At 39.7% G+C, this 24,692-nt stretch overlaps 1 protein-coding gene across 1 annotated transcript; it reads right to left on the minus strand.

The window, feature by feature from the left end:
- ubtd1b (ubiquitin domain containing 1b) lies at positions 1–24,474 on the minus strand. The gene is made up of 5 exons (XM_041815175.1): positions 24,227–24,474; positions 23,690–23,909; positions 7,407–7,634; positions 7,124–7,281; positions 1–4,933 (listed from the first exon to the last, which is right to left on the minus strand). The coding sequence occupies exons 2-5, from the start codon at positions 23,769–23,771 to the stop codon at positions 4,661–4,663; spliced, it is 741 nt and encodes a 246-aa protein (XP_041671109.1). The 5' UTR covers positions 23,772–23,909; positions 24,227–24,474; the 3' UTR covers positions 1–4,660.
- Positions 24,475–24,692: the final 218 nt, after the last annotated feature.

Consider the following 24,692-nt stretch of genomic DNA (forward strand, 5'->3'; position numbering starts at 1 on the left):
CTGACCGCCCTCCCTCCTCTCTTTAGCCCGGGGTTGTGGAACATCAGGACCTGTGAAGAACCGTTAGCGCTCTACATGCCTAAAACTTCTGCACAGTACTGTATATGGAGGTTTCTAGCCATGCGCTACCTGAGAAGTCAAAGCAGGCTGCTTGACTAACCAAGGGAGCATCTTTCTGAGCAGAGCCTTCTCTGCCAAGCAAAGCCTTCTCTGTCCAGTTTGCAAAAAAAAATGATTACAAGAGTGTTCCTGACCAAACTAAGATCAGTCAGAGCTTGTTCAATATGGCTTTTAGTATTAGCACTAGGAACTCAAAGCCAGTTTTTTGCTGTTTTTATAGAGGTCTGGAGAATCTCAACCCCTTTAAGCACAATCAAGTCAAAGAAAACCATTTTTTCAGGGCAACTGAGATTACCAGAATATGTGTGCAGCAAAGAAGTCATATCAATGAATGTAAAAGTAAATATGATCAAAACTGACTAACCCTTTCAAATCTGCATTTAGTTCCTACAAACTTGTCTATCAGGAGAAAAATAACTTGCTGACAAATGCACAATAGACACTGCAAACTGTAAAACCAATTTACATTTTGTTTTTCATCAAAAAAAATGTGATAATCATGTTATCATGGCTTTAGCAAGGTTTTGTAGTATCAAAATTCTGAAAAAACACTGCTTTTCACCTGGACTTAAAATGTTCTGGAAGGGATATAAACACCAGAGGCTCTCTATAGACTGGCAAAAAGGTAAGCTTAAGATCATGATTTGCTCCATAGAGATCCGTCTTATGGTTCCTGAGATATTGCCGTTTGCGATAGGCACTATTTGGGATCGTCAGCGATCCAGGGGGGTTCAGAGGGTTCAAAAGAAATTGCAGAGCCCAGCCGAGGATGGCAGGGATGTTACTGGTTATCAGTATGTAGGTCAAAAAGTCTGTCTTTTAAGTTAAATTTTCTTTTGGATTTATGAAAAACCACAAATTTAGTGGCTTATACTAGAAATATAAACCAAGAATGTGAGCCATCCGTATGTGCAGTCGTAAAAGTGAGAGGTAAAATCAACAGTGGTTATAGTTCCCAGTAAGATATTGTATTACTGATAAAATGGCCAGACTTATTACAGGCTTTCTTTCCATACATGAGGACTGTGGTCTAACTGTTCAAACATGCATTTGGTCTGATTGAAAACTTCAATTCGTCGTCTCAGGGTATGACTTCTTACATGTCCAAATGATTCATGAGAGCGAGGAGCCAAATGTAGCTGTGGGATTTCTATACTAGGACGAAAATATGATCCGTCATGACTGAGGGGAATATTTTTACTCTGCAATTTGAGGTGCTGTGTAAATTCATCTTCAGTGTTTTAATGTGTTTCTGACACTCAGACTGTCTGGGAACTTCAGGCAGCAATATTTCAAGGTAATTTCCTGTCGCTGACATGTTACAGTCCTCTAGGAGCTGCTGTTGTTGGTGACCAACTGGAGGCTCTTCTTCATTTATAAAAAAAATAGTAGAAGTCAGATGGGTTTAACAGCATTCACTGACTTACTTTCGTTTGTCAAAGGCAAAGATTGTCAGAGGTTCATGCATACTGCAGCTAAAATAAAAGCAGGATTGGATATTTGCAAAATTTAAGATCCCGTCTGGAGCTTTAGGGGGGCTCTCAAGTATCAAAGTTAGGGGTCAACCAGTCATTGGCCAGTATGCCTGCACTAAAAAAAATCAATCTGGCAACATATCTTCACATGCGCCATGTATTGATTCAGATTTCACATAACCGATATGCCTGTAAATGCTGTGACAGCAGTTTAAACAAAGACATGCCCCAGGGTGCAGTTAACAGAAAGCCAGCAGATGGCAGCAGCTGTGAAAATGCATGCACACACCTCACTCCATCGAAACGCATTAGGGGTGATACTCACACTGGGTAACATGGACTATAGTTTTTATCCACTGCCAGCAAGACTAAAAGCAAAGATACTAGGTTCATTCAAAGACCGCAAAAGTCAGGAGTTGGATGTGAGTCATGCAAACGGTCCAAAAACACGGCAAAACACTGCAACACAAAACTGCTGCTTCAGGCACTGTTAGCAACGCTATTTAATTCTCACTCCTCTGAACTGCACAGAAACTGTGGTGCTGTTTTATTCAAAAGTAAAGCAAAAAGTCATTCTTACAAATACATGGGGGCTTATACTAAAGTAAAACCAGTGTGAGTATGAAAAGCAAAAGCAAGAGAGACAACAGAGAGGGATAAATTAGATTTAAAAAGTTATATATTACTGTATTTGCTTATATATTAATAAGTAAATGATTAGAAATAGACAGTTTGAATTTACTTGGATCACTGAGGATCTCAATTTAAGTTTTTTAAAGTACAAGAGCCATGAAACTATACCACTTCAGTTATCCTCTGCAACAAAAAAGAGCAGCTGTGGTGAAATCTGTGTAACACATGTTTATTACGTCACATATCCCAAATCAACTTGTATCACGAGCATCGTATCATGGCCTCTGTATCGTGAAACTTATTATATCATGAGGCTGCAGAAAATACCCAGCCCTAATGAGCAGGCCAATTATCAGGGCTGATATGAGGCATTACTGGACTGGCATTTTATTATACCGATTACCAAAACTTGGTTCTGCTGTGAGGTGTGTCTTCCCCTCTGGATTTGTTTATGCTTGACCTATTGTCCCACCTACAACACAATCTGACTGGCTTAACGTCAAACTAATGCTAGCCAATCAGTACTGAGGCCTGGGTGCCACTGACACTGTGAGTATATGGCATCACCTCCAGTTTTCCTACTGCTGCTGTGTCCCCATTACTCATGTTAACAGAAATGGTCCTGAACTGCTGATTTTTACATTCATTACATTGGACATTTTGCTTGCATTACAGCTCCAAATATTGGTTACTGGTCTTATGAGGTATCAATAAGCAATGACTGCCCTGAAAAACCAATATGGGTGAATCCCTAATCAATGTATTTCACTTTTAAAAAGGTGGATAACTCATGTGAAATCAGCTAAAACAAGAATGGTGAAAGGAGATTCTGCAGAGACCTGAATAATAATCCCGACAACAGGACAAGTTGCACAAATGGCTCCTACATTTCCTAAAATGCAGTGCAATAGAATCCTAAGGAAGAGGCCCCATGTCTGCTAAAGACTCCAGTCTTTCTCCTCTGTATGCACAAATGCATATTTTGACATCAATATGGCATAAAGGTAATCTTTTCATGCTATGCGAAGTTCCTCTGGAGCCACAGAAGACGTTATATACTTGTTTTTACAGAGGATAAGTAGACCCAACCATATCAAAGGCTCATTTAAATGATATTTTTAATAAAACACCAACATAATAAGCTTGAAACGTTGCCCATTCTTGCACTAAGCTCATTATTTTGGTTCACCGCTCCTTATAAATCCAACAGCTCTCCACAGTCTCACATATAAAAACATGTAGTTGATTAACAGAAGCCAACCGTCCGCTGGTGAAAACATCATTTGAACAAGTATGTCAAATATTTTTCTGAACCACATCGACAAAAGATATGAGTGAAGGCTGGATTTACATTCTTTAAATGGAGAGGAAAGGACGACCAGCCCGTAACAACTTAACCAACTCTTTTAAGGGCTACACTGCAGCCCCTAGTGGTGGGGGGTCCTAAAGTGGTCAATAATGCAGCTTTTAATACCATTGTTTTTGCATTTCCCTAAAGATTATGATATGATTGAATGTAGAGCTATGACTTATTCACCAAAGAACAGTCTTGTCTTTATAAGCTACGTCAAACTGAAATGTATTATGGGCCAAATCTATTTCTTTTGCCCAAACACAGACACGCACACAGGCACACAACACAAACACACAAACAAGCATCCACACAAAAATTATCATCTCTGCAAGATTCACGAAATCGTTAAAAAAAGGCAGCTTAGATCAATCTAGAAGTTCCTGAATAGAAAAAATACAGAAGTCTTAGCCTAGCAGTAAAACTAGCATCCGTCAGGACATAAACCCTTTTTGTTTTGTCTTGTAGAAGGCACACAAACTACCACAAAAGTATAGTAATATTTGAATGTGCAAAAAAGCTCACTTTACATCATTCCTCAATAAAAAGAGAGATGAAAACATCTCAGTATCTCTGCTTTCACCTCCTGTTTCTGTGCAGAGCCTGTGGGCATCATAGTAGCAATGTGCTTCAGAACCAACACAAACACCTGCATTTTCTCCGTTGGCACTCAATTAGCATCAGTGCAGACACAGGTGAGAGACAGAGTCAGCATGTGCAGCATGATGTGCACATGGTTGAAAGGCTGCACACCTTCGTGATCAGTTCTGCTCTGTTGGAGATGGTTCAAAAAGAAAGAGGACGGCTGTCTACAGAGTTAGTGTGGTGCCTGGATTCACCGAAATAAACCCAGCAGATTCCCCAAAAAGATGGTGTGGCAGATGAAAGAAAGCAGCATTTCTGTGTTTCTCCCTCATGTTTTCGTTCCAGAAAAGTTCCGTACCTTTGTAGTTTGATTTCATGTCAGTAACAGTAGCTGTTTTTTTATCCAGCAAAAGGAGGCACCTCTGGTCTTTTTATGTCCGCCCCCCCTCCAAACAACCCACTGTGCTTTCCCTCTCTCTAAACTCTGTGGTATTGATTATTCAGAAGCAGGGGAGGAGGCAGTGGTGTTGGTGGGTGATGGTTTGGGGATTTGAAGGGCCTGTGGGTTGACAATGACCTGGATGACAAAGTCCTTCTGGATCTTAGTGTCCTGCAGCCGCGTCTTGTCCGTCAGCAACTTCCCAGAGAAGAACCAGCGCTGATGGGTGGCGTCGATGTCTTCCTGAGCCTGGAGCTGCTTCTTCAGCTGACCGATGGTGTCAGCCATGCTGGCGCTGAGGCGAAGGTCCTTGCCTGTGGAGAGCCGTACCTGCATGGAGAAGACATATTGAAATATTAACAGCCAATGACAAAATCTATCTTTATAGCATCCAAATTATTTTGCAAATTATATTTTTCTCAGATTTTCCTAAATAGTGGAAACACAGTCAGTGAAATGTTAATCATTAGAGGATAATTCAAATTTTATTGAACAAACCTCCCAATGATAAAATTTTTTTTTTGTTCAAAAACTAAAAAACTCAAAATACACTGTTCCAAATCATTACACACAACAGAGTTTCAAAACATTTTATAGGTTGTAAAGAACTGAAAATGGTCATTTGTTGAACTTGCAGCATTAGCAGGTCATATTTACTGAATTCAAAAGCTATTTCAATCAAAAACATCTTAACAGGCCAAGTTACATGCTAACATAGGACCCCTTCTTTGATATCACCTTCACAATTCTTGTAACCATTGAACTTGTGAGTTTTTGGAGTTTCTGCTTGAATTTCTTTGCAAGATGTTAGAATAGCCTCCCAGAGCTGCTGTTTTGATGTGAACTGCCTCCCACCCTCAAGAAAATTCTGCTACGGAAGGCACTGCTCTTCTTTTTGTACCATGGAAGAAAGTGGTCAGTCAGAAACTCTACTTTGCCGGTCATTTTCACTCCTTCAAGGACCTTAAAGGGGCCTACCAGCTCTCTCCCCATGATAGTGGCCCAAAACATGACTCCACCAACTCCTTGCTGATGTACCAGCCTAGTTGGGACATGGTGGCCATCCACCAACCATCCACTACTCCATCCATCTGGACCATCCAGGGTTGCACAGCACTCATCAGTAAACAAGACTGTTTGAAAATGAGTCTTCATGTATTCCTGAGCCCACTCTACTGTTTCTGCTTGTGAGCATTGGTTAGGGGTAGCCGAATAGTAGGTTTATACACGACTGCAAGCCTCTGGAGGATCCTACACCTTGAGGATTGTGGGACTCCAGAGGCACCAGGAGCTTCAAATACTTGTTTGCTGCTTTGTAATGGCATTTTAGCATCTGCTCTCTTAATCTGATGAATTTGTCTGGCAGAAACCTTCCTCATTATGCCTTTATCTGTACAAACCCATCTGTGCTCTGAATCAGCCACAAATTTCCTCACAGTACGATGATCACACTTAAGTTTTTGTGAAATATCTAATGTTTTGATACCTTGTCCGAGGCATTGCACTTTTTGACGCATTTTGGCAGCAGAGATCCTTTTACTCTCCTGTATTGCTTAAAACCTGTGGCCTGCTTAATAATGTGGAATGTCCTTCTTAATTGTTTTTTCTTTAATTGGGCTCACCTGGCAAACTAATTATCACAGGTGTCTGAGATTGATTTCAGTGATCAAGAGGCCTGAGACACAATACCATCCATGAGTTTAACCCCTTAACATCTGTTAAAGCATACTTAATACATACTTTTATGATACCTCTATCTAATCAATATGCCCAATAAAATACTCAAAAAAACTTATGAATACAATCTGATAAATGATAAAAATGCACTCAAGTGGATTATCAGTTACCAAAAACACCTAATGAATGAAATGAGATACTTAAAATATAATTGTTAAATTTTATGGAAATTTTGATTTTTTAAATTTCAGTAGAAAGTTAAATGAACATTTCAGTTCCCAAAAATTAGAATTTTCTGGCTACTTTTTGTGTTTTCAGGCATTAAGGGGTTAATTGAAAAACTAAAAATTTAATGTTCATTACACTAAAATTCAGTTTGAATAATAAATTGGAACGCGGTGTAATTTGTAGAACTTAGCAGGAGGATTCTGATATGACATGAAAACTGGTAAAGCACAAGATCAAACTATCTGAAAATATAACAAATATTAATAGTAGCATTTTCTCCCTGACTTTACTCAGACTCATGTCCTAACAGCCACCTAGTAAAATTTCCAACTTAGGGCAGGATGAGCCGATATGCTCAGCAGATGTTAAAAAAAAAACTGACACAAAAAAATCAGAAAGGCCCTCTTAGACCCAGTGAGTTAACCAGCAAAATAACAATTTCAACAAATACTTTGCATTTGTTGAAACAGTATGCCTTCTTAAGCCAAGCTATACATTATTATGTTACCAGATATATGCTGCTTTATGAACAAATGCTAAACTCTTAAAAAGTAAAGTAAAAATAAGTAAAAACAAAAAAAGTTAGTCATTTAGGATGCTTAGTTTTTACAGTACCTTCAGCTGGAACTCTTTCTTGGGAGCTACAGGTGGTTCGGGGCTGTCGCTGGGATCCTCGTCACTGCGTTCTGAGATGAGGTTGATGGGTGGAGCCAGGCAGTAAACGGGCAACTGGTATCGGTTCCCAAGTTCATCATAGCACTCTGCAAGAGTACCTGGAGAGAAATGTTAAAGAAATAAGTAAAAAGATGCCATTTAAATCTCTTTTAAGAAAAGTAATGCTATCCTTGGTTACTCTGTTCATAATGGATTTGATTTTTTAAGCACTCTCTGTCCTCACCATGTGGCAGTGTGATGCTGGCTCCATCCACTATAGCCTGGGCTAGCTCATGATCATTACACTCCAGAGCCACAGCTGCAGCTTTCAGGGCGTCCCAGATCTCCTTACGGCCCTCAAAGGCCGGGGCCGTGTCCCAGAACTCATCCCGTTTACTTCGCAGCTGGCCCTCCGTCATGGGATAGTCGCTCTTCCACTTGGGACGATCTTTCTTCAGAGGCTCGTTACGGGCTGTGATGACAAGGAAAAGAGTGGAAAGAGGGAGACGGTTAGGAAAAAGGTCTGAATTCAGACCACAACAGCTGTAAGACAGAAGGTTATTGTTACCTGGAAACTATTTAGAAAGAAATATGCTTTTATGAAATTTAGCCATTTTATCAAAAGAGCAGGACACGCTTTTATGTTTCAGCTTCAACTTCATGGACTACAAAGCATGAGATTCACTGTCAAAGTCCACAGAAAGCAAACTCAGCACAGCAAACCTGCAAGGGGAATGCTGGTTTGCATGGTGGAGAATAAAGGGAGAAAAGGATGGAAAGAAAAATGTAGAGAAAAAACAATGAATAGGTAGATTGCTTGCCAATTTTTTAAAGGAGATTTTTTTGCCTTTATTTGATAGCACATCTAAAGAAGAACAGAAAATATGGGGAAGGAGAGTGGGGGAGGACATGCACCAAATAGAGCCTACGACGAGTACATCAAGGACTGTGGGCTCTTGTTTATGGGCTCCTGATCAACCAACTAAGCTAAACAGTGCCGAGAATGCGTGCAAGGTGTCATTTGAATACAAAGATATGCACATCAGAAAGTAAGATCCTTTGGCAATTCACCGCGTCAACCTTGGTCCTGTACTACTCTGGCCTCTGGATGAACATTGTCCAGGCCTGCACCAAGTTCATGCCCCATCGCTCCAGGGATCCTCCCAGCTGCCCCCTCCACGACGAATGTGGTTGCCCCCAGCATCTGTGCCAGCCCACCAAGTCCTGGTCACCAAGTATGCAGCAAGCTGGATCAGGCCCAGGCAAGCGCACCGAACAAAAGCCAAGCAGCTGACCCTTCCCATTCCCGCTGTTCTGGGCATGTAATCATTAGACACATGGTCTTGCCAATGAGACCCTACCGAAGAGAAACAGTCTCAAAGGGAATGCCACGCTGTCTTGCTCAGTGAACCCATCGCCCTACACGAGAGTCAAGGCTGCGGTTGAGCTCAGCATCCCAGAAAGTGGATCGATGGATTACGCTGCTCTACAACTTTACGCTCTCAACATTCACAGACACAGATTTGATAGCAGCATCCAAGGCGTCCCCAAATGCCTGGATCTCTGTTTTGGACCAGGAGACGTGCATTTCAAATGCTTCAGCCTCCTCACTCAGCAAGTGAAGAGCCCCCACAAGGACATCTACAGTCTCAACAAGGATCATAGCATCACCAGCAAAGTCCAGATCAGCGATCTGGATATCACCAAATAGCATTTCACAGTTTGCTGCCCCTGTGACCCACCCAGTTATCCAGTCCACACAGGTACTGAAGAGCGCAGGAGCTCTCTGTACCAGAATAAAGGGCAGACATCAGCTCAGTGGGCCATGTCTGCAAAAATGGTTAAAATGCCTTGGTCTGCTGGTGTTTATTTAAAGTTAGAAGCAGATGTTTCACAATTATAAGACTGAAAACACCCCAGCAACAAGTCCCTATCTCAGCAGGCAAAGTACCACAGTGAAAGCTGTCTTTTGTACATTTTTTATGACTCCCCCCTCAAAAACAACAACATTTAGAGAGCTATGGGAGTAGAGACAAAATAAGCTTTCATTGTTCAGTAAATTGTAGGGGAAAAATTCTAACTGCATTTTTGAGCTGGGCAATTTCACAATGTTTACACTTTCACAGTTGGGCTCAATAAAGCCATCAGTCCATGCATCCATCCATTTATAATAGTATGTGTTAGCTATATACTGCTCATGCAGGCTAAACAACCATCTGACGTAGCCCATCAGGTTTGTTATGGAAAGTGGGTCTCTCCAGCATGTGAGTCAAAAAAATAATTTAAAAAAAAAGTACAAGGATGTGCTGCGAAGAGAGGAGTGAATTATTTTCCATTGGTTGTGCAGTTACAGTTTATGTGAAAAGGGCTGGGTATTTAAGTTCACTGCACAGAAAGAATTACAAAAAAAAATCCTTCAGTTCAATAAATGATGCAATAGTATCTCGTAACCTTCTTTCACTACTTATTTTGTTATTTAACAGGCATGAGCCAGGTTATATATAACTGAGTTTGTCTAAAAAAAACAGTCTACTTTGTAAATTTAAGGGATCAAATTCAGAAAGGGTAAAAATGTTACCAAGTTGGAAAAACAATTTTTCCCCCACATAAATAAATCACTGCACTAGCTGAACTAACCTTAAGCTGTTGCTCATTTTGTGTGTACGTTTGTAAATATCAGTTGAACTCAGATGATTTTCCAAAGGCTTGACATTTATAATCAGCATTTTTTTATCCTTTTTTTTAGCAGAGGACCTACTGCGACTGAGGTCTCTTTTCTAGGGGTGCCCTGCAGTTATACAGAAACATAAACAAATAAACACTATAGACACAGTAATCACAATACTAATTACACACATTGATAAAAATACATTCATACATTCAGAAAACATGCCCAGTTTGCTGGGATAACATCTTAAAACAGTCACTTTCCTAAAGTAGTTCAGACACTAGCTCTTTAAAAACACCTTATGAAACAACAGAGTGCATCTTATGCCCTATTTGCATGGAATTACTAAAAAAAAAATACCTATCAGTACAGAGGCCCAAAGGTAATCTAATCCTGTGCAAATCGGCATGTCTAATTTAGGTTGGGAATTATGCTTTTTTACTGCCAGTGCCCTTTATTCCCTTCTTTTTGTGATTGAAAATAACAACAGAGGCTGTGTAGGACATTGTTAAAGCTTGACACACATTTAACATTTCATTTCCTTTTCCCATACATTAATGGGAGGGATGCACAACTTTCTGTCTCTTCCTCTGTCTGATCAGCTGAAGATACATACAGGTGACTTTTGGGACCTCAACACGTAATGGGAGAGCAAAGGTGGGGACAGTTCACAAGTTTATTAGTCATAGAAGCTTGCTACAAATCTAAAAATGTTAAAATATATATGGAGAGACGGAAAATAATTAAGCACATGTTGTCTTTTGGAAACTCTGGTTTACAGTATGTATAGGACCCATTGCAAGACCTGCAGAACACGATGTGCATAACATTGCATTTTTTGTATGAACTTTAGAAATAAAATTTGCCGTGCACCTCACCAAACACTAACGTCAGGGGGGTAATTCAGAAATTACCAGAGGTCCACAGGTAGAGCTAGTCTCATGTGAAAAGTGCTTTAGCTATCAACTGGAACTTATTCTGCATAGGTGCAGCTACACTAAAGGCAGCCCTCACCATTCAGTCCTAAACCTTGGTCTTTTTAAAGTGATCCAGTTTTGAGTTCTGGTTGCATGTGTTGAAATGTTTACACACAGGAGTTAAGTCAAGTAAGGCGGGAGTTTACCAATTAGTGTGCTGTAAATAAACCGTACTACTTTCCACAATCAATCAAAGAGCACTGCAATAGCATCCAAGGGCTTCCAGATAGAAGCAGTTGCATGTGCACAGAGAGTGTCACCATAGTCTAGAACTGGAGGAATTGTAGCATGGACGAACAATTTTTCTCATCAATCAAGAAATGTGTGACCTAAAAGACAAATCCTGATCTAACCAGACACCAAGGCATTTAAACTGTTGGACGCATTCAGTGTCTACATCATCTAACATATATATATATATATATATATATATATATATATATATATATATATATATATATTTTGGTGGTTCAGCAGAAGTTTATAGTTGACAAGAGCTTGTTGGGAAGAATCAAAATGAGTTTGTAGGCTGTGACAGGGTTTAACAATTAGAGGGCGCAGTAGAGTATAATATTGTGTCATCAGTTTGTGTCATACAAATGTATTTCAGAGTTTTCTATTAGATTTGGGTTATCATTTATATAACAGGTAAATAAAAGAGGCCCAAGGACAGATCCTTGTGGTACTCCTTTGCTGATCTCCATAATAGATAACTTGACATTATCTACAACTATAGCTTGAGTTTTATTTGATAAATAGAGACAGAACCAGTATGAGCAATCACATTAAAGCCAACAGAAGACAGTCTGTTGGACAAGGTGGAGTGGTCTACTGTATCAAAGGCCTTAGAGAGGTCAACAGATGATGAATGCATGGTAGCCAGCTCTTAAAATGCTTTCGCTCCACACTTCTAGACATTAAAAAAAAAACTATACAGGGCATCATTTTTTTTTGTCAGGAGTCAGTCTTTAATGTTTTGATGCAGGAAATTTTAAGAAGGGGCTAGTGTCTGAACCAATATTTATAATGTACTTCAGCACCACAAGTTAATCAAATAAGGATTTTTATTCCATCAGGATATAAAGCAAAGGCAGATCAACTGCTGAATGTTATGTTGTTTCCATATAATTCATCTCATAAATAGATCATAAACAAATGTGGCAGCAGAAAGACACACTAGCTGCTACCAGAGTCGTCAAAATCCCACCCCGCCCCACTCTGTTATCCTGATCTAAAATTAGGAGGTCATTCAGAGTTTGCAATATGCATGACGCATGTGTAGCCTAAATCTGTCTTGTAACTTTACCTGTGTTTCCCACCATTCAATATTAATGTGGAGCACACCTAGGCCAGGAGAGCACCGATATTAGTGAAGGCATGAGGGTCACAAACGAGCAAGAACCAGGAGGGAAAAGTAGCATTTTAATCAATTGGTCTTTATCAATTCATCACAAATGTCATCTCAAGACAAATATTATAGTTGCACTGTCTTTAATAAAAAGTATGTCTAGTATTAGCTGGAACTGTGTATGATAATAGACTGACTATTTTAATATCTTTAATTTGGGGACATCATTCAGGGGTTATACATGCTAACAAATATATTAGCAGTTTTTCAGAAATTAGCAGCAAGAGGTCCTCATAAAAAACATCAGAACTTTGTGGCTGCCAACTGCCTGCCACTTCAGTTTATACTCTAAAAAAAAGAGTTTTTTTTATATTTGTGTGAGCAGGTTTAAACACAGTGTAATACTTCCTTACGTCTGAGAGGCCGAGATACCAGTCACTGGTGGAAAAGAAGAGCAGCCTAAGAGGAGACCGCAAACATCCACAGGGTTGCGTTTCTCCAAACTAATTATTTATAGTGCCAGAGCTTAGGAGGAGTAATTTGGAGGACATGAGGCGGTGTAGGATTAGCACTTGAAGGGAAGGAAATCTTCAGTAGAGCACAGGGGCTTCCTCATTACAACTCACACAGAAGCTAACACAAAGCTCAGAGTAAAGTTTCTATTCTAATGTGGTCTGTATTTTAAGGATAAAAGACAGCAGACTCTTTTCTATATTAGTCTAATCTAAAATAAAATTCTGAAATGGATATGAAGTGAGGTATGTTCAAATACAGTACAAGATAACATAAATTTTTTTTTTTGTACAAGTGTGTAACACCCCAAGCAGAGTCAATAAATTTATAAAATAAGGGACGCACAAAAGCACTCAACTCAAAATATGACATATGTCATGTTACTGGGTTCAGGATGCAATTTTATCACTATTTTTATGTCAATTTATGAATACATATGGTTTTGTATTTCAATTTGGGCCTAAAAAACAAAATATACAGTGTCCTTGGTTTTCATTGTTTTGTTATAAAAGTAGTGCTGTTAAATTAACGCATTAATTTTGATTAATTAATCACAAACGTAACAAGTTAACTTTTTTACAGAGCAAATACATCGCACTGATGTCATAGGATATTGATTCATATAATCCGAACATCGATCTTTTAATACATGCCTCTGCAACGCTTCATCTAATCCTTTATCAAAATTCTCCAAGTCTAAAATAAAACAGGTTTATAAGGAGCCGTTTACAGGAGCGGGAGAAGTGAATTATTTAAGTAAAACAGGTTAAATCAGGGCAGGGGATCAAATGAATTGTTTCTCTTTTTTCTCTTTCAGTGACACAGACGTGCGTTCTTTTTCCTCCCACCCCTCCTCTTCTCCCAGAGGTAAGATGAGAAGTGATAATCCAATTCTAATATCACAGAATCTGTGAATGTGAAGTAATGTTCTGTGGGATTTTAAACAGATAAAGATTGGACTTTCTGATCATTTTATGTCCGTGTTGTGCTTCAATGGCGACCTCTGTCCTGCTGAGCGTTTACTTTACGATGATCTTATAAAAAGTTACAGAATACTCAAGCACATAAAATGACCAACAAGCAGTGAACAATTTCATCTACATTTCACATTAAATGGGTAAAGATAAGTTTAAACATTTTAAAAACCCTCAGTGGTTTCTGTTGTACCTGGCATGGCGGCACCTGTGAGTATGCGTAATAATTTCTCATCACTGATCTACACCAAGAAATAAGAATTCAAGCGTTTTTAAACTCATGTTGTCTTAGATCACATCAGTGCACATCTAAGGTTTTGACTTTAGAGAAGACTACCGTGGTGCCAGAACTGTGCCCATGCCGTGCCTGCACCATGGCGCACATGTATCGGTACGCCAGTCTATATGTGCAGATTCGTCTTTTGCAAAACTGTCCTGACATAATTAACAGGAGGTCTCTCATGACTTTTAAAGTGTCATACACAGGCAGTGGCTCTGTGGGTGGAAAAATAAACATTTTCTCAAGGAATTGATTGTTAATACGTGCTCATCACACAGCCCCAACCGCATTACCACCCATTTCTAGTGAACTGTCACAAACACAGACTAAAGCGGGAAAAAGTGTTGCTTCATTTCTCCTAAAATGATGCATACATGGCAATGTGAAACGTCTGTAAAACAGTGATGTCTAATGCATGACATGCATCTTTTTGCCCAGGAACTGTTAATTTTGCACAAGAGTTCAATTTGTTTTGATACGTACAGAGGTCTAGGATCCAGAGACAAGTTTTACATTTATTTTAAGGTTTTATCTTTGAAATAAAATGAGCAGTAGTACTGTATTTTAATTCCAAGTTCACAGATTGAAGATCCAGAGAGGAGTTTGTTTTAACTGAGACATATCCAAAAAAAATTTTTTTTTTGTATATTTTAGGGTGTTTTCCTCCCAAACATTTGCTGTTCAACATTTTTAGCAATCCAAAAAAAAATTCACAGGAAGGAATCGATAAGGGAATTGATAAAGAATCAAATCGATAAGAAGAATCGATAACGGCATTGATATCGATAAGATCTTATCAATTCCTACCCTAATCAAGGTAACTGACCAGCTGACTTGCAAAATGATACTTCCTGTTTATCTTAAGGTAGGTGATGTTTGCTTCTCATGTGTCAGAAAGGAAATCCACACTGTGACTTTATCAGAATCTGAAATAAACCAACACATACCCTCAGCTCGACTATTTGGCCCCTTCCTTTGTGATGCAATCTCTTGAAATACACTGGTATCAGTTTCACAATATGCTCTATTGCACCATAGAGGCAGAAGTGTTTCCCTCTTTTAAAGCAGACAGTCTCAACACTTGCCATGAGTTTTGGTTACTTGACGCATGATCTTTGAAATCTAGAGGAAATATACCTTTGAGCAAATCAACAATTAGGAGAAATCTGCTGTTTTGATTAGAGCTGGAACAATAAATCAGACTCCTGCTGATAGGAAATATTCATACATTTCAAAAATTGATTCTTTTCCACCTCAAAAACCAGTTCTGATTAGAGTTTAGTCTCTCATAGTTTCATTGACGAATACCAGTCCAGTTCACCGGTGTTTCAATAGCTAGATCAAACATAGCAAGCATGAGGGAAGCATAAAAGAGGGTCCAGGCATTTCCAAGGTGTTTTTTGATACCTTTCTACTAAAGCCTATGTTTTGAGGGGTGGGGATGGTACTCTTACACTTACCTAGCCTAATCAAGCATGTATTTACGCATTATGCAAAAGAAAACAAGTGTAAAAAACAGAAGTGACATTTGCCTGTTTTTACATTTACAGTAGATTATTTGGACACAAGTTGTTTTTGCTGTGCCTTTAACGCATGTCAGGATAGCCTTTTGTGGAGGGACAGCAAGAGGGTATACTGATGGGGCTTTTCCATTACATGGCGCGGCGCGGCTTGACATGGCATGGCATCCCAGCGCAGCAGAGGATTTGCTTTTCTACCACAACTGAGCTACCCATGTAAGTGCGCGTCTAGAGCTGATGACGCAGGTTTGAGCCCTCCTCAATCTCTGTACACTGTCTGATCTAATGACTTTACATCGTTTTAAAGCAAAAATCAAACTGTAGACTGACAGTGCTGCATGCCACTCTTTTCACATTCTCTCCCTCTCTCTCTCTCTGCAATCAATAAACAAACAATAATTCACGCTTAGCATCAAAAAGGAGAGAATTTTCCTGCATATAAGTTAAAGAGCAGTCTCCTTATTATTGATCTATGGGTCTCTAAAGAGCAGAAAATTAACATGATCATATTTATGGACTAGGTAGTGAGAACAGAATGCTTTACTGGCGCCAGTTAAAAAATTGAAGACAGGCTCTGTCCTGGGCGAAATGTTTCAAACATCTCCAGCATTTTATTTTTATAAAGTCAAGAATCTGCCTATCAGTAGGGGAAAGGGTCAAACTTTTGTTACTCGTAGGTGCAGAAAAAGTTGTAACCCTGGATCTGCGCCTGGTCCTTCCTGATCTCACTTGTCAGTGTGAGAAGCTGTTCGCAACTTTCAGACTGTAGTATGTGCAATAATCTCAAGTTTTGGTCTTGTGTCATAAATGTTTAAGTTGTACAGTGAATGCTGACATCAGACTACCACTGAAACAGAGTTATAGACAGCTGGAGCAGAGGCAGGGATAAAACATATCTTTCCACAGTGTAAAAATTATCATGGAGGAGGGATATTAGTAGCAGAAGGGGTAAATACCCCTGGCAAATCACACCCTGCAAAGCACTTCGACGTCAGCGCGGTGCGCTTGGAGGAGGGACTGGCTTGCTTTGCTCATGAGCAGGGCCAGTTGAGCACGGCATGGCTCAGCCAAACTGGTGATGGAAAAGCAAATCAGCACGGCTTGGTTTGGCTGGGTGCGGCTGAAAGCCATTATGGAAAAGCCCCTACAGACATCCATGATCATTTTGTTTTTCTGAAGTCACACAAAGTCATTGGCAGGTCGGCAGGTGTGTGGTCTCCAGTGATCTGACAGTCTGGCTGGGTTGTCTAGTGTGTGCGTTTAAAGGATTAGAGATGAAAAATGGTCTGAAATTGTCCTTATGTCTGTGGCCTCCCACATTTTCAAAATCGTTTAAGATTTAAAAAAACTGTCTAGTGTGTGGCCAGCCTTAGATGCATGTTTTCTCTCCAAAGATTAGCCTCCCTGCCTTGATGCAACTCAGTCTGTTTCCATTCTCATCCAGGATATGAGAAGCAGCGATGGCTGGCATGCCAATCAGTTGTGCATAAAGCTGCCCTCACTTTGTTTAACTTCCTCATCAAAATAGCGGTCCCTGTACCAGGATGTAATAAGATAAGGATGCAGAGAGGTGGATAAGGTTCTATGTGTTTGAATCTTTTGCAAACAGACTCTAATAGAGTAGTCTTTTGTAGTAGTTTAGTGTAGTTTTTACAGTGATCAGTCTACCGCCGTGTGTAAACAGAAGTTTCAGGGCACTTACTGAGAGGATCACATCGGCTGCCTCATTCCATCTGCACAGCATGCTGGCACAGGGAGACAACAGGAGAATGTTTCAAGTGTCCAGCTATTTTTCGGCTAATTTCAACCACACCAGAGACGCTGGCGCCCCGCAAACTCAGCTCATCTGGAGAGCCAGCTGGAGAGTGCATGCAACAAAAACTTGTCCATCCTTGAATTTGTTATATTTTATATTTTCTCTCACAGCAGCATTCATTTCAAAATTGTCTAATTCCAGGATTGACAAAAATCGGCAACTGTTATCGGCACGTGTCAGATTATTTTCTGATGGGCCAATGAGGTGATGCCGGTGTTAATAAATACATTAATACTGCACTGCACCGATATTGTGATATTGCGATATGTGTCTTGCAATTAATTCATTCTCACAGAATCGCTGTATGATAGTGCTATGTGATCCTTCTGGACCACATTTCATATGGTATTGTTAATCGTATCGTAGTATACTGTTACCTTATTGTATATCATATCACATCATATATGTTATTGTTTATACCATGAGTGGTTTTGTAATCCTCATCCCTTTCAGTGACCCTGGAAATTCAGGTGCCATTTCAGTGCCTCCCCTTTCCTAAGAGGAGCACAATTTGTACGTTCTGGTTGGTTATCTCTCAGTGGCACATTGTGTTAACATGACCAGAGGCTATGTTCTGAAGAGCTGACATGCCAGTTAAGAACTCAGTCATTTGACAAAAATGATCATAAAAGTGAAACAAATGACCAAATGAAAAAGAGAATAACATGAGCTGAACTGAGAGCAAAAGAAAACACAGACTAAAACCACCTGCTTAAAGGATTGTTATAAGAAACAGTGGACAGAGTCATGAAGCAATGCATTTCTGACACATGAAGCAATATGAGGGTGTTTTCCTCCAGCTGTGCTCATAAAGACAGCTGCCACGTGATGAGGCTATCATATACTACACAGTATTTAAGTGTTACAATGCGTCATAAATAAAATCTCTGTGTACTGTATACCTTGATATAAACAAAAACAGCACAGCCACAGGTGGCTTTTGAATAATGACCTGCTTCTGGGAAAAGAGTGTTTATCAGTAACAAATGTTGCTTTGGCTCTGTGAGGACATTTAACAGCCTCCAACATTCCCCTTACATGAGGAAAGTCATAAATTGGGGTGTTTTCAGTGTTCCTCTTTAAACGCAGACATCAGAGAACACGTCTGGAGCACATCAGCAAAAGGGAAGTGCTTTCTTAACAGGACACAGGCAGAAATCATGCAGAACTGAATTTACTCAGGGCGCCTAAGCACAACCTTAAACACATAGGCTCATCCTTGTTGGTGGTTATCTTATCAACACAATGGCCATTTAGCATTCTGCAACAACAGATAAAGCTAAGCTCTCTAACAGACTTTAGCTGCACACATAATGCCACTTTTAAAAACAGACAACTAAAATGATACGGATCTCCTTCCCAATTTCTGTCAGACCTGTGCAAAATATTTCAAGGCAGTGACACCTACGATGACCTGATAAATCTCTAATTTCAGCCAGGCAGACTGGGACGATCTCCTGAAACTCTACTTTTAGTATCAGTGACAAGTGAAGAGCAAAAGCAAGAAATCCTTAACATTAAAAAAAGCTAGGACAATAAAATTTGACATTTTTTATTAAAAAATGACTGAAATTATCATTAATAGTGGATCAAGCTATAAAGGGGTAACCTTGATTAAAAAATAGGAAATAGGGAAACTTATAGTGAGTATCTTGATAAATATTTCTCTACAACTTGTTGCAGTTGCCATGAATACGCTTCCTGTATGATGCATCTTGATGCTGATAATCCTGCATGAATTGAGAGACCGAAAAACAATGATTAGGCTATTTAAAAAGAAGGTGCTGTGACATAAAAAAGGGAAGTTTATTTGAGGCTGCAGACTCTACAGAAATTTACTCTTCTTAGTCTTAAAACTAAAACAAAGTCCAGCACAGGAAACATAAGCTATGACAGCCTTAATTATAAGGCCAGTCTATGCAGTGTCATAAATACACTTAGTACCCCGTTATGAAAACATGAAAACAGAATTTTAAAAAGTTTTGCTTGGAGTTTGCAAAAAGACGGTTGTCCTTTTGGAACTTTATCCCCATCTCCACACAGGATATCTGGAGTTCAGTCATAGTGACCATCAGGTTCTTGCTCACCTTTCTTACTAAGATCCTTTTTCCACAACTACTAAGTTTGGTAAGCAGCTCTTGGAGGAGTCCTGGTAGTCCTGCCAAAATTCTTCCATTTGAGAATTATGGAGGCCACTGTGCTCTTGGGAACCTTCAGTGCAGCAGAATTTTTGTAGCCTTCCCAGATCTGTGCCATGCAGGAATCCTATCTCTGAGCTCTACAGGCAGTTCCTTTGGCCTCATGGCTTGGTTTTGCTCTGATATGCATTGTCAGCTGTGAGGCCTTCTATACAGAGGTGTGTGCCTTTCTAAATTATGTCCAATCAATTCAATTTACCACAGGTGGAGTCTAATAAAGGTGTAGAAACATCTCAGCAAAGATTGTGAGAAATGGGAAGCACCTAAGCTAAATTTCAAGTGTTTTTGTAAAGGGTCTGAATACTTGCATAAATGTAATGTTTCAAATACTTTTTATTTGTAGTGAATTTGCAAAAAAAAATCTTAAATTCTGTCTCCACTTGCCATGGTTGGGTACTGAGTGTAGATTAATGAGAATAAAAGTGAATATTTTTGACAACAACCACCCAACATCCATCCATCCATCCATTTTCTATACTGCTTATCCCATCGAGGGGCTGGAGCCTATCCCAGCTGTCATTTGGTGAGAGGCGGGGTACACCCTGGACTGGTCACCAGTCAATCGCAGGGCTGACATTTAGAGACAGACAGCCAGGCACATTCACACTCACACCTACGGCCAATTTAGAGTGATGAATTAACCTAATGAGCATGTCTTTGGTGGTGGGAGGAAGCTGGAGTACCTGGACTGAACCCGCATGCGCACATGCACAGAACCCACACAAACTCAACACAGAAAGGCCCTGACTGGGGAGCGAACCAGGGACCTTCTTGCTGTGAGGCAACAGGGCTAACCCCTGCGCTGCTGCAACATGAGAAAAACCAAAAAAGTTAAGGGGCTCTGAAATTCTGAATACTCTCTGAATGCATTTTACATGGATGCATCAGTGCATCCCTGCACATTACTCACTGCATAAGATTTGCATTAAACATAGTATAATCATTGAAAAGAACACTAATTCTTCTGTACAACCTATACAGCCTCAGAATACATTATCTTAAATTTTAAATGACAAAGTTGTTAAGCTTTTAATAAATAAAAAGTAAAAACAGACATTCATTATAATCTCAGCCTTTTAAAAAAATAAAAAGGGAAGTTTCCAATTTTAGCACACTTCTTGTATTAATGGATGCAAAATAACCAGGTGCAGTGAAATATAAAATTGAGGATGTGAAAGACTGAGATACAGCAAGACCTCCAGTGCAGTAAAGAGGCACAATAGTAGAGTTATGGCTGGTACAGCTTAATAACTTTAATGTGTCATATAAGGAAGGGAGATCTAAATAAACTCCTTTGTTGCTGATCTTAACAATGTCCAAAAACCATGATACAAAACCTGCTGTGATTTTTGTGATCAGCAGCACCCAGCGCTACAGCTGCAATGACTGGAATGTGGTTACAACACAACTTCAGGAACTTTCTGAATCAGAGGATGTCATGCTTCACATGCAGTCTGCATCAACAGCCGTGCAGGGCTCCCTGCCTTAGCAAATGCTTGCTTCTTAAAACAAGAGATAGTTTAGAAGTATAGGTGTAGATCACTGCAGACCTAATTGTTATAATTTGTTGTTCAAATATAGCAAAAAAGGAATCTAAATGAATGCAATGCACTGAATAAACTGAAGTTGTCCCCATTTTAAGTATTCGATCGCTATAAATCTAATGTCACAGAGAAAAACAGACTGCTATCTAAACTGCACACACTTACAGGCAGCATTTTAAACTGTCAATGTCTTTGTGTAATATGGACAGTGTGCAAGAGTGTTGCTTGCATTTTTGTATAAAACAATAATTGCCAAATATCTAGTGCCTTGGACTCACAGTTCTATATTTTATGCATTACATTTTTGTGTTATCAGAAGAGGTATCAATACAGTCTGATTTTTAATTGTATTATATGAAGATTAAAACCCCAGTTTCTGGATATCAAAGTGGATGGAAAATTCAGAACAGTGATGAAAATACTCCAGCCCAAAAAATGCAAATCGGGCTTTTTGTATTTCAAGACATCCACAGTAACAATGTATACAGTAGTGCACAAAACTATGAGAGCTGTGCCATCCACAACAAAAAAGGTAATATATTTCTATGCAGAGGAAATCTTCATCTTTTATCTAATATTGTAAACATGTGATTATTATCTGTGAACATTCTTGTCTACTCTCTGTCTTCGTCTCACATGCTAGCAGTCTGTCTGTACGAGGGTGTGTCAGGCAGAGCAGATTCAGTCTCATCAAGAAGCCAGTCAATGCCATTGGGGCATGAAGAGACTTGTGCTTTTTTGATAGAAGCCTGGTCTAGTTGGTAGTGTCTTACAAATCAGGGTGGGGAATTGCAGTCACTGCCAAAAACCTGAAAATCTTTGCTTTAAGGGCTTTAACTTCGAATACTGGTATCACACACATGTTACAGAAAAAGACGAAGATCGAAATCTGTTTGGGAAATCTAGATCAGATGTAGAATTTGGAATGCAGCCATGTGGCCAGGGCTGAAAAGGGAACTTATCTGATACTAATTCACAAAGCTGGATACATCTTAAAATGTTCTGTCATCTATCTGATTTACACTGGAGACAATTTCTTCTGGAAAAAAAAGCAGAAAAACTTTCCATTAGTACAGTCAGAGCAAACAAAAGGGACAGATCCTGCATCCAAATGAAAAACAGACACTTGGATTCCTTAAGAGTCACTAAGTAGGAAACTTAACTCCTTTGGAGATTCTGTTTGTAAAAGTAATGCAAATGAGCAGAAATGCGTTTGTGTTATTTTATGGTGAAACTGACCAGCATCACCCCATCTCTTGAAAACCTGAAGCTTGTTTGTTATTCTAAGTTAGCTTAAAACAATGTTAATTCACAGGCTGGCTACAATCACAAAATAAAAGTAGAACTTGTATGTGTCACACCATAAAATTTAAAGAAACCCTGCTAAACATCGCTGATGTTTTTATTTTGGGTTGAAACTATTCAGAAACTCAGACTGTCTGCCAACTTAGCCGTGTGGCGCCTGGTCATTCAGTTTAGTCTGGCTGTAAATGTAGCATTTATTCTTGCTAAGTGCTGAAGCAGCAGTCCAAATTCTATCTGTCACAATCAGAGACAAGTGTAAAGGAACAAAACATGGCAGTTTGCCCATGTTTATCTTTAGAGGAATGTTATCTTCCGGTAAGGTAAGTAACTAATGGACATGACCTTAAGTTCCGCATGTAAACAAGCAACAAATTCATAACATTTGGGATCAATTTAACCTCAACTTGACTTGAGTGTTTCTATTTACCCTTTGCTTGGTGTCTGACTTCCCAAAAAAAAACTGCAAGTGATTAAAGGGCTACAAATTCAAGATAGCATTCAGCACAACAAGTTTAGCTTTGCGGTGTAAGGTGTTAAGCTTTAAATTGCTGGGTTAAGTGAATTGCAGACCTTTTTGTGAGTGTAATGTTAGGAAATCAAGTTATAGCAGAGGTGAAATGCTCAGTGATAGTAGGTCTTGGAAAAAGACAAAAAATGCCAAAGTGCCAACCAAAAACACACAAAGGAGTTACATCCCATCCTGCGTGCGGGTTGTTTTAGAAAATATGTTTGCAATGCAAAAATGCAAAGCAGCTGACCTGCAGATATAACATATTTACACTGGCTGACCCCAGACAGCACACAAACGGCACAGAATTTATGCTGTAAGTGTATATAACCTCAGTAATCTGTTAGACTGGCTATTCAAAATCCCAAAAAAAGGCAGTTTTGCACCCATTATGTCATTCTGCTTTATAGGCTGTTGATATTTCTCATTGCAGGTTCTGCCCATTTACAATATATTCCATCTAAATCCACGCAAATAAGGAAAACCCTGCTCTAAGCATGCAGACATTCAGAAATCTGTTGAGAAGATATTTAGCACAGTGATTAATCCCTACAAGACCACCCAGAGTGATGCAAGAAAGAGTTGTATGTCTGTTTAGCAGCTCATAGAAAAACAAAGGTGAGCAAGAGGGTGAAACCCAATCACAAGTGGTCACTTGAGATGTATTTGAGTTTGACGGAGTTTAAAAGGCTTGAATATCAAGAGATGTAACCATCCCTGGTGCTGTTTTGCACATCTTTATGTACCTTAGTGTATAAATTCTTCAAATCGAAGCATATGCATTGCAACAAATAAATATTTGGCATTCATAGCAATGATTTTTATGACACTATAGGGAACAGCAAACGTACACAAAGTACTGTGGTACAAACTTACCTCCTCGTCCCCCATTCCTGGATGAGCCTCTGCTCTGTGTGTCCTCCCAGCCTTCCCAGTATCTCCCGACACATCCTCCCATAGTTAAAGGGCTGCTGATAGTTTTCACGCGTCGTACTAGCTGAACAGGGGGCCCATTACTAATGAAGAGGATGAACTAGATCCGATGAGGAGGAAGGGTCGCTCGTCCGCTGCAAGTCAGGTCGACCTGATTGATCATCTGTGGAGGCACACAGGGGGATCTTTGTATATTCTTAAGCTCTGAGCCGACCTATACATAAAACACTGTAGCTTAATGTGTTTTCACCGGTTGTAAACCAGCATTATTTTTGTTAACCTTAAAAGATTCAAAGCTCGTGGCCCGCACTAACGTAACAAGACTTTGATAGCCAAATTAGCGAGCCAATCCCTTGCAAACCTCTGCCAAACTTATCAAAATGTTATGACATAACCGATAACTTGTCAGCTTTCTTTTGTCAGTTAAGTTATACTAGTTGCAAAAGTTGATGTTCCGCAGCTCCAACACCGCGCACCTACCTCGCTAACAGGCTAACAGGGCCAACCAGCTAGCTACCACATCAATAAACAGAAACTTCCGCGCACTCGTGGTCATTTCATTAGCGTTGAATTTCTTCCAAATGCAGGGGACAGACACAGTTTCCAGCAGTCATTCAGGCGCCAACTCAGTTCTTTGACAATGTTTTCCAACTGCCTTTCCTTAAATCCCTCAGACGTTACTTCCCTCTTTGCTGGTAAAAGGTTACTAGCGGCGAAGCTAGCGCCGAACTTTTTTTTTACGCCTGCGCATTAGCGAGAAGGCAGGTGTTAGATTCTCTTACGTCAGGGTGAAAAGTAATTATGAATGAACAGCCCTGCAAATTATTTCAACACAGACGACTGTTTAACGTAGTTGTAATCTACAGCTGTTCTGTGTTGTTACTTGCAGAGAAAGATAGCTGGGGCGAACTGAAGGGAAAAAAGAGACGTTGTGCACCGGGATTTC

This window comes from Cheilinus undulatus, linkage group 20 (genome assembly GCF_018320785.1).
Source record: "Cheilinus undulatus linkage group 20, ASM1832078v1, whole genome shotgun sequence".
Lineage (NCBI taxonomy): Eukaryota > Metazoa > Chordata > Actinopteri > Labriformes > Labridae > Cheilinus > Cheilinus undulatus.

Coding starts and splice junctions, on each gene's coding strand:
- ubtd1b (XM_041815175.1), bottom strand. CDS start 23,771: ATGGGAGGATGTGTCGGGAGATACTGGGAAGGCTGGGAGGACACACAG. Junction 7,282..7,406: donor CAGCATCACACTGCCACATG/GTGAGGACAGAG, acceptor ATTTCTCTCCAG/GTACTCTTGCAGAGTGCTAT. Junction 4,934..7,123: donor AGAAAGAGTTCCAGCTGAAG/GTACTGTAAAAA, acceptor TTCTCCATGCAG/GTACGGCTCTCCACAGGCAA.